At 36.2% G+C, this 11,469-nt stretch overlaps 1 protein-coding gene across 1 annotated transcript; it reads right to left on the bottom strand.

Annotated features, from left to right (window-relative positions):
- Window positions 1-1,509: 1,509 nt before the first annotated feature.
- On the bottom strand, window positions 1,510-9,546 carry dnal1 (dynein, axonemal, light chain 1). The gene is made up of 8 exons (XM_033642251.2): window positions 9,479-9,546; window positions 8,943-8,981; window positions 8,031-8,140; window positions 5,627-5,682; window positions 5,484-5,539; window positions 5,149-5,275; window positions 3,333-3,473; window positions 1,510-2,915 (listed from the first exon to the last, which is right to left on the bottom strand). The coding sequence occupies exons 1-8, from the start codon at window positions 9,479-9,481 to the stop codon at window positions 2,866-2,868; spliced, it is 582 nt and encodes a 193-aa protein (XP_033498142.1). The 5' UTR covers window positions 9,482-9,546; the 3' UTR covers window positions 1,510-2,865.
- Window positions 9,547-11,469: the final 1,923 nt, after the last annotated feature.

Here is an 11,469-nt window from a genome sequence, read left to right as displayed (position 1 = left end):
ACGTATTTTTACATACAGCTTACATACTCAAAAGACTATTCTTCACTTTCAGTTTAACAGGAGCAGCAAAACAGTAAAAAAAAGAAAAAAGGAACGTCATATGACATGTAAATACAGGTTCCAGTACTATCATAACTGAGCTAACTGTAAAGCAGAAATAAATAATAATAAAGGATAAATACAAAATTAAAATAAACTAAATATAAGTGGTCATTCAGGAATTAAGGTACACACATATTCATACAGACATAGGACAGTTCCAATTTTACAGCATTTCACACATGATCTAATTTAGAAATGCCAGAAAAATTGGGATAGTTTTGAAAAAAAAAAAAAAAAAAACATTTGTGAATTAAATATTTTGCCAAAATAACTACATTGTTAATCCCAAACCCTGGTTTGTGTCCTTAGTAGGATACTAACCTTTATATTTTCATAATTTAGAGTCATATTATTTTGATCATTTTAAGCCAACCAATATTGAAAAACGTCCCAAAAACTCCTGGTTAAATTACAAGAGAAGGATGTTCTAAATTTTCAATGTCTGAGTTACCGAAAGCACAAATATTCAAATCCAAATTATACATTTGGTGTAAGAATCCATTAAATGTGTAAATCTCATTCATTATTTGAACTTCTTTAGCCTTGGGTAAAATTGGAAAAGAGCGGTATCTGGTTGTTATTTTAACTGTCAAATTACTGCTGCATCCTTGGAACATATGTCTTTGCTTCACGGGTGATGGAAAACAAACTGAAGTGAGAACATTCCTAAAGAATTTATTATGATATTATGTATTAAGAAATTATTTTTTATCTAAAAAAACTACATCCATCTATAGCTACTGAAGGCTCTTGTGGGATAAGCGTAAAATAAATTGAGATGCCTCTAACTGAATAGATAGATAGATTCCTTTATTGTCATTGTATAGAATACAATGAAATTCAAAACCCAAGGCAGAGAACTGAGCTCATTTAAAAGTAATAAATGAAGTAACGAATCATTACTGTGTTATATTGCCTGTCAGTACAAACAAGATTGTATTTTCCCTTAAAAGTATTATATCTTAAAATGTTACCATGATTATCTAATGAATAAATAACAGACTAGATACCCCTCTCCATCCATTCTTTGTAATAAAAGGAGTTTCTCTAAATTAATATACTGCTATTATTCCAAATAGAGAGCGTTTGTGGGGGGTAAAGTTATGCTTTTCTATTAATTTCCAATAATGGAGGACTTGTTGATGAAAGGCAGATAGCTTAATCAGTAAGTTAGATACATCAAAGTCACGTGTCACTAAGAAATCTTGACCACCAGAGACCCTGAAGAAGGAGCAACTAGTGGGAAAAATATGCCAATCATAAAAGTATCATCTTGGTTTGAATAAAAAAAAAAAACAACAGGTTATTCCTGTTTGTATCCATTAGTCCAACTCCTAAATTATTTATATTAGATTGTCATATACTTCCAAGATTAATGTTATATCCCAAGTGACAAGGTCCAACAGATATATTTTAATAGTATTTATTTAAAATATCAAAATAATTTAAAAAAAACACAAGTACCTCAATTGTAGGTACAAACATGCCTAAAATAATTTAAAACACAAAATCATTTTTACACAGAAAATATGTGATGTCATCAAAGAGGACATACTACTGTACATGCATTAACCTTGGTATCACATCTTCAAGAACAAGAACAATGTGGAATCTATGGATCCAAAATGAACCTAAAACTGACAGTAAAATACAGTAGATTAGTTTGTGCCTTTTAAAAAGTTCAAAAAGTTTAGATATTCTATTACATGACATGAAACACAGTGTCAGACCGAGCTGTGGATGTATTCTGGTCATGTAAGTTTTCACTCTCAGCTCTGTTAACTCTTCAGTCCTGCCCAAAGGCTGCTGTGGTGTAGCTGGAGATAGAGATGGTCCCTTCATGTTCCATATTAAGGATAGGAAATACTAACCTCCTCCTTTTTTAATGCTACTACTGCTTACTACCTGAGAAGTCAGAGTATGGTGATAGACCCTGATTTCAACATATTCCTAAATGTTGATAACAACTAGGAAGAACAGTGCGCTGTCTAAGTACCATGGCAGGCTGCAACTATTTGCTGGAATTTTCATTTGTGATTGACTCTAAAATATATCAGTCCAAGCAACATTTTCTAACCATTAATTGTTTCACAATGTAATGTAAATGAAACATAATCAGGCTAATATTTAGCGCTACTTGGCCGTCTTTCCATGGTGAGGATAGTGGGGGAGGACAGTGTTATTTACAGCTGACTCCTATTAGGTTAGAAAAGGTCCAGCAGCATGAAGGTAACTGTATCATTTGATCAACATCTGGTCCACACAAATGCCCCTGCTCACTAGTGTGTGTGCAACACTGTGCTTTAGTTCTTGAAGCATAGAGAGGCATATAAATTTAAAAAACACTTTGTAAATTTATAAGTGTTTTTGGCCCACAAATAGTACTGTACCACCAGTTCCCACATTTACAATTCAGTTAATAAGAACAATAATATTAGTATCAATATCCTTCATAGTTTGACAGTAAAAAATCAACATGCTGCAGCATTAGGAAATGTGTTTATCATCTATTTCCACTTACGAAGTCTCATCAAAACCTCCTCTGGTCCCAAGCCCACAAGGCCTCCAGTGTTGACAATTTAACAGACTTTTCTAATTTTAAAATATACACGTCTGTGTATCATGTGCTTGTCCATCTACAGCAAAGTCCATGCTGTTGTAAAATTCACTGTATATAAAGAAAGCCCCATGACAAACTATACAAAACTTAAAAAAGGGAAGACTGGTAGAAAGGGATTGTAGTATTGCAGATAGTTATGCGTCTCAGCTCTCTCCATCTCCTTCATCCTCTTCCTGTTTGATGACTGGGGTCCCTGGAAACAACAGAAAAAGAGATCTCCAATCATATCTTCAGAGAAGCAACTTTTTTATGGTTTCTCCTTTTCACTTCACAGACCTTCAAGTGCTTTTTGTAACATTCACGGGTCTGTAATTTAGTGATAGTCCTCCTTATTAGTTGTACAGGAGTTTCTTGCCAAGTTAGTGTCTCACTTATTAGTTTTCTGGGAAGAAATATGTAATTTGCATATTTCCTTGAAAGAAACAGCTCTGTTTAAACCAAAGTAAATATTTACTCATTATTATTTCCTGTTTTTTTTCCAACATACACTGGAATCTCAGGTTTTCTCATTGTTTTAAACCCAGTAGTGTTTTTACTGTGAAGTGATGACAATAGGACTATAGAACATCGGTAGTAGTTCTGACACACATTGCTGCTGAAACACTCTTACCATCTAATTTCTTCAGATTGGGTAGTCTTTTACAGGCTTCATCCATCCAGGTTCCCTCAGCTGAGTGCTTCTCCTCCAGAGGATTCCCAACAAACACCAGGTCTACGAGGCATGGCAGATCAGCTAGCCTCACAAACTCTCCTACACAGCACAGACAACACATCATATTCCAAATTAAAAGTAAAATTAAAAGAGTGAAACATTTAGGATTGCAATACCAACAAAACACCAGCACATTAAAGGAATACGTCTCCCCAGAAATGAGCATCTTTATATCTGTTACTCACCTCGGTGAACAAGGAATCCAAAAAGTGGGAAAATTTTTGATGAACTGAAGTAAAGGGGGACTGTGTTTAACAAGTGCAAAACTATATCAGACCATCACTTTACAAGCTCTCACACTACTTTTGCAGCATATCAACATCTCATTTGTCCAGTCAAATGCTCAGTACTTCCCAAGCCCTTTTTGACAGGGAACTGAATGTAAAGTGAAACATACCTATGCTCTCTTCAGAGCCAGACTCCACTGACAAAAACACTCATTTTATCTCAGAGAACACAGGAGCTGCTGGTCTTCGCAGCTTTGATCAGTTAGGTTGTTTGGGTTATTGTGTTACTTTGGTGTTTTAAAGGGTTAGCTTCTATTCAGCAATGTCACACGATAAAACAAACAAACTACCAACAGAGGCAGTGATAGACCAGCAGCTCCTGTGTTCGGTGAGGTAAAATTACTGTTTTTGTCAATGGAGTCTGGCTTTGAAGAGAGAATAAATAAGTTTCACTTTAAGCTTAGTGCCCCGTTGTCTGTTTGGGAAGTCCTGAGCATACGACTGGATAAATAGGACTTTGATTATACTGCACACGTTATGTGAAAGTTTGTAAACAGATGTATTTATATTGTTTTACTGTTGTCAAACACGGACCCCTTTACTTCAATTAATCAAGAATTTTCTCAATTTTTGAAATCGTTGTTCATTGTGGTGGCATGCGAGAAAAAGAACGCTTTCTTCATGAATTCAATGCAACAAGGGGTGAGTAACTGATATGCATTTGTCATTTGGGGGGTGAAGTATTCCTTTAACTTTAAAAAACATGAATTGTTATTATTATTTTATTATCAATTAAGACCAGTGGCTTCAAGACATAATGTTCTGCCTAAAATTATAGATGCTACACTTCTTTGCCAGCGGTTCAGAGAAAAAAAATTATAAAATTTGGCAACCCTTTCTTTCTCATTTTCATAATACCCAAACATCAGCTCTCAATGTGCTTTAACTCAGCCGTTGACATAAGAATTTTAAAAAATAAAACCTGACTCTATGGATGTTGAGTGTTATAATTGTAATCGCCTCAGGATCATGTCTACTTTTGTTTGGTCTGCATACTAATGTATACTCTGTGGCGCTGTGGAATCTGTCTGCCCCACCCTGGCGTTTCTTTTTTTCTTGTTTTGTTTTGTTTGTTTTTTTTTCCTTTTTGAAACCCTAATAAAAATATTTTGAAATAAGTATTATGAATTATTAGAAAGACCTCTGCTTAAAAGTTCTAAATGTTTACCATATTTAAGCTTTTACCATTGTGTGACTAATTAAGAATTAATGACAATGTTCCTGCCCACCAGACATGAAGAGCTGATTTAAAAAACACTGCCGACATATTTATCCTCTTAAATAAAACAAAATATGCCAGGCACAAGGAGTTTTCATTTTTTGAAACAGGTCACTTAGCCTCATAAATGTTCATGGAACCACAAATAAACACAACATAGTAACTATGTTTATTTCAATTTCAGCATGTATTGATGAATGTAGCTTACCCCATTCTTTGACCAGGTTGTTGGACATATAGAGGACTCTCAGGTTCTTCATGGACTGAATTCCCTTCAGTTTCTCTATTAAGTTATAGGAGATCCACAACTCTTCTAATGTGTCCCCTACTGCCTCCTACAAACACATACACATGCAGATGATGCAAAATAATGTGCCTTCAAAGTATGTATTTAGCATGTGTAACGACTTCTGAAATTTCTCTAAGTTAGAAGGTTATAATGACTGTAGAGAAAGAAAGAAAAGAACTAAAAATAAAAAGGAAGGACAAAAGGAAGATAAAAAAACATTAGTTAATGGTAATCCTGTTTAATATATGACTTACCAGCCCATTGAGGGCCTTTATATTATTCCTCCCTAATGACAAGATCCTCAAGTTCTCTGGAAGAACACAACACAACATCACATTACAACAGCACAGTTCTATCCGTGAACAGTGTGTGTTTGTGTGTGGTTTTGTATACTCACTCAGGCCATTGAGATTGGTTATTTTTTCAATGCAGTTTGTGGACAGAGACAGCTTCCTGTGAAGGACACAGAACAATAACATATGAGGTAAAACACTGGTGACAAAATAAAATGACTGCATTACCTGCTCAGTTAGCTAATCTTGACCGAACTGCAATTGAATAATCTGTTCATGCCCTGAGAAGCCAGTGACCTGTTTAGAGTTATCTCTCAACTGCGGTTTTATATATTTTTTGGAAACATCAATATATTTTAGCCATGAAAGTGTTAGCCAACAATTCATATACTTAACTGGTGTTTATAAGCAGCTATGCAAGTTAGAGGCAGTGTACTGAATGATAACTTCTCATTACATTGGACTGTTATCTGATTTGTATCAAGTTATTTTAGTTTACTTGGTTTCACTCATTAAAGCTGTAGTTGGGAACTTTTAGGAAAGTAACTTTAGGTCATATTTGCTATAACTGTCACTGCATCCACATAGTAGTACATGAGACGGATAGTCTTAAAAAAATTCCTCCTCCTGATTTTTGATAAAAGTATACTACAGCTTCAAATGTGTGGATTTATTCTGTTGATTATGCTGTTGCTGACTGCGTGAATTTCTGTTGAGTAAAAGTACCGATGTTTTATCATGTATATAGTCTATCGTTGAAACTAAAGAAAACATAATAAAGGGATATTTCTGGGGAATATACTCAGAGTTAGAAAACATAATGAAAGTGCAGTCGAAGGATAAACTGCACAGAGACCTTTCTACCAGCCTTAGCTCCATTGTTCACTTTTTTTTGTATCTCCTTTTAGAAGCAGGAAAACAGCCTCTTCTCCAGTGCTGAGAGGTTAGTGCTTTGTGTACTGCCTTATAAATGTTCTTAACAAACACTTTCACAAATTTGAACCAAATCCTAACAATTACAAAACAGTTTGCAACTATTTATTATGCATATTTGTACTTTTTGTATCCACAGGAGTTTCTTGCTAAGATATTGTTTCTTCTCAGGCTACACTTCCCTACTCCTTAACATAACTTGTTGGGGACTGTACTAAGGTTGTCAAAAGTAATGACACTTAGATACTTTTCAATAGCGCGTGTTAAAAACAATATGGTCTCTGTTAATTACACATTCAATAGTATCCAAAGTAATGAAGCATTAAAAGAAAATCTGCACTCAGATTTTCATCCCAAAGCTGCACAGATGAAACAAGGGGAAAGAAAATCAACTACTCCTCATGGCTGTTACGGTATTCCCTCGGGCAACGAAGACACCACATGACTGGAGGCATGTGTTTACTGACTTTATCTGTATAGCACTGTCTGCAGGTTGTTTATTAAAAAAAAAAGAAAAAATGTCCTTCTTATTCTATTCTAATTCTAATTTTTATTTCTATCTTATTTTGTGTGGCTAAGATGTTTGTTTTCTTTTGCTGCGTTATTTCAAGAGACAGCTAGTTCCTGTTGAATTCTAAAATTCTGGTACTGTGACAACCCTAGACTGTATACAGCCTTGCAGGTACCTTTTCCTGCCATTTCAGGACAAAAAGTAGCTTCAAGGCTTCACTGCCATGGTGCATCTAAACAGGGACTTTAGCCACATATGCCAGTTGCTTATTTGAAATAATTGGCACGTACATTGATTAGTGATTTAAATAAAGTTTAATTGATATAATATTGTTTATAAAAGAGAAATAGCCTTATTAATATTTTACTAACATCAAAAAAGGTTATACCAGCCATCCATTTTTACAGAAGAATGAAGCTGTATTTTACCTCAAAAAAGAAGAGCAAAAGTATACACAAGAGAAAAGATGACGGACATGACCAACACTCAGTTAATACTTTTAAAATTGACCAAATAATTCCAAACATTTTGCACCAAAATATAATGCAGTTCCAAATAGTTATCTGTAACAGCTAGCCTACCACCATACTGTACCTAGTGCATGTTGGAAGATTCCTACTGTAGATTTTGCTTAGGCTAAATTGCCCCAAGTTTGTAGCTTTACAAGATGGTGCTTCATAGCTTTACAGTGGATCAAAGAGCATGTGTAGAGTCTAATTAAGACACCCATGTGTCTGTTATAAAAAATATATTTATCAGTGGAAACACATGACCCTCTAAACAGGGCAGCTACTTGAGCCCAAAGACATCTAATAAATGAGCTAAAATAATCTCAAGTTTTAACATGCCTTCAAATAGATGCAGTTACATTAAAAAAGGCTTCTATGAGTTTATCTCACTCTTAGTGGGAATGGAAACTGCATAAAAAAGAAAGACAGGGGGAAAAAGATGAAAGAAAGAGATCCTTCAAAGAGCTAGTACCTAACTGTAGAACAAAATATATCAGCCTGATGAGCCTATGTATTCTCTGTTGGAATAAGCAATGGTATGGTTACAGGACTCACTCGCAGTTGGTGAGTGTAGAGAGAGAGGCATCCATCTTCTCTATGGGAGGAACCTGACCATACAGTTTTATGGCTTTAGTCTCGCTCACTTTCTCCCCTGACTTCTCCTCCTGTATATAGACACACACACACACACACACACACACACACACACACACACACAGATACAAAGACAATCCAGTAACTATGCTACAATCATGCAACTATACAATGACTTTCAATCACAAAGTCTACATACTTGAATGAACACAAACAAATCATTCTGTTACACAGGATTAAGTGGTATGGGACAGAGGAGAGGTGTGACTGGGGTGTGACTTTGTTTTGTTTTTTTGTCCCTCCCCGAAACTACATATTTTTTTCCTTGAGCCTCCCTGAGTGACTGGCAGAAAATACAAAACCCTCCATCATAAATTAGATTTTAAAAATGTACCCTTTGATTAAAAGTTAAAAGTTAAGGACAAAATCCTGGAGTTGAAAAAAGCCTTGTTTTTTTGTTGTTGTTTTTTTTTACTTTTGTCATGCATGCTGGTTAGTTATTGTAAATGGTTCATTTTGGGCCACATTTTAAATTAGACATAGAATAAAGTGGTTTTGATGATATGTCGGAAATTTGAAAATTTAATGAGAATGGTTGAAAAATTTGAAAATAATGTCTCTTTTTACAGTTTGCCGTGATACTTTTTTTTTTTAGAAAGGATGAAAAATCAATAAGATAAATACAAAATAGAACCATTGAAATGTGTATGCCCCTCTTCTTTGCCAAAATGAAAAATACACGTTCCTGCCTAGTGCTTGAAAACTGACATGCGTCACTTTTTTGCCCCCCCACCCCCACCCCCCACCCCTTCACAATTAAGGAACAGTCCCTATACTGCCGGTGGTTTTCAGCTGTGTGTGTATTCCACTCACCCATTTGGCCAGTGCTTCTTTCACAGTCGTTGCTTTGGCCTGGAGACATTACATGATAATCAATTAGACAGGAAGAGATTACATTGTGATGACAAAATAGCAGACCGGTACTGTAGACAAGCTATCAACAGTTCTACATGACAGGGAACATATTTCTTACTAAGCTGTAGGCACTGAATAGACATTGTCTTTATTTTAATTTTCATTTTGGGGTTTTGGCAGCTGGACAGTTCATTCTGAGAGAGCAGCCATTCGAACTAGTCCCAGAAACAAACATGCACACAGGGCAGAGTTGCTGTTAGCCAGCTCTTTAACGCGAGGTTAATTGGCATGTCGGGTTAGCGTTAGCTAACTAGCTAATTAAAGTTAGCCCACATTAGCCAGCAGCGACAACAATGTTGCATGTACGGTCAACTATTGGCTCTCAGACACGACTGCACTGCATGTTCGGAAAGGTTGTAACAGCTAGAGCCGTAAAATGTCGCTACAGAAACATGAAATAGTAACCAAAAACCGAAGCGAGGACAAACACTCACCATGTTGATGGTTGATGTCTGCTCTGGTTGCTATGGCACTGACAGACAGCCTACAAGCTGCGCCTGCGCATTGTACTGTGACTGGGCTTGACCTAGTTTAGAAAACAAAATTTCACTGCAGATGAGCAAGACATCAGCTGGATACTTGTGTCATTTCTGCTGTGGATAGTGGCTTTACCTGCTGTAAGAGATTCCTCACCTGGTATCACAATTTTAACTCATAAATGAGGTGGATTAAAGTTAGATCTATGGCATCACACTTTTGATGAGAAGGGCTGAAAATGAAAAATGAACCCACTAATGTGGAGCCCCACCTAAGAGACTGGATGATATACAAGCTGACTTGGCACATGCGACAGAATATGGATGTTATGCAAGGAAAAGATGATGAAAAGGGCAAAAATATTAGGATGCCCCTTCAGATGCAAAAAGTAGTCCGGCTGTGCCTGTGTCTGCCTATGAAAACACACAGAAACATAATGTAGCTGTGGTTGTTCTGAGGTATTGTTATATTGTTTTACACTGCTGAGAGCTGTGCCTCCTCACAACTTGCAGATCTTTTCCTGCGAACTTGTCAACTTTAAAGCAAAGGAAAGGTCTCTCAGATACTGACCTTGACCTTCTGTACCTGCAAACTGAATATGGCACCTAATTTACATCTTAACACAATGTAAACCAATGCTGATCCAGTTTTGCTGTACATAGAGACAAGAATTTGGGGTGTGTATGCTTACTGCAGCTAATACTCTGTACAGCATTGCAATACCGCCCTCCAGTGATACAGCCTTGGTATTGCATCAAAATCTGTTCTCAGGCCTTGGTACTCCTTGACGTTAACCTTGAATCAACTCTGGAGATTCCATTCATTTTTTAACTGGTATTCCAATATCACCTTGATGAATGATGATGTGAATGTGACAATACTGTAATCAACTGTATAAAAAGTGTCTATACAGGACGCGTAGCCTAATGGTGGCAGTAATTTACGGTAATAATAATAAATTATTTAACTTAGACACAGATTTTTCTCTTAGTACCAGCATTTTAACACATTATGAGGAACAGGCACCAACAGTGCCAAATGTTCATGAATGGAGGAAGACATTTTATAACACATCAGAACTGTCTGAAATTAGGCAAGACAAGGTCAAATGTGGACAAGTTGTGAAGCTAGCTGCATCATAAACCATTCTCATGTGAACACCAGAGCAGTATAATGCAATACAAGACAACAATCCAAATAATAAATGGCATACTTGTAAAGCTTAGATGTTTCAGATTTGAGACTGTGTCAGGCAGGTGTTTATTCTGTGGTCATTTTTAACCTGATGTTTTCACTGTTGTGCTGGATTGCGTCATTTCATAAGGCGTACATATGTCTATGTTGAGGAACACTACACAACTGAATGAGATTAAGCTGTTCTGTTGCTGTCGTTAAACATCTGCTTAATTGTGGCTTTTGATAATAAGCATAATGCATCCCTGATAATCAGTGAAATCAATGATTCTTGAGTCTACCATGCTGTCTGAAAGTTGTTCCCAACTTTTCTTCCCCTTTGATAATATCAAAGAAGACACCTCCATTCACTGTTCTGACAGTTGTTTTTTGTTGATACCTTCCTAATACCACACACTATGTAGCTTACATACTTGTGACCAAATGTCATTCTGTGCTAAAGTCATTACATCCTGATGATAGCCTATTAAGAATGACCTTTTAAACTATAATGTAAATTCAACAGTAACCAGTATTCCAATAATGTACCATTTTGACAATGGCCTCCATTGAAGCAATAATTCTGGACTATTGTGTCCACAAATATCTTACATATTAGGAAATCAACTCTGATGATATTTTTTACCAAATACCTCAATACTGATATTGAGGGGCTATTGTGCCACCAAATCGACTTCAGAGAACTAGCAGCAACAAGGCCCCGTGCTGCTTTGCCTGTCTTTGCCAAAAAGTTGCACTTGAACACACCCCAAAG

This window comes from Epinephelus lanceolatus, chromosome 15 (genome assembly GCF_041903045.1).
Source record: "Epinephelus lanceolatus isolate andai-2023 chromosome 15, ASM4190304v1, whole genome shotgun sequence".
Taxonomy (NCBI): Eukaryota; Metazoa; Chordata; class Actinopteri; order Perciformes; family Serranidae; genus Epinephelus; species Epinephelus lanceolatus.
Note: the sequence above shows the minus strand (reverse complement) of the source record. Positions and strands in the feature narration are given on the sequence as shown.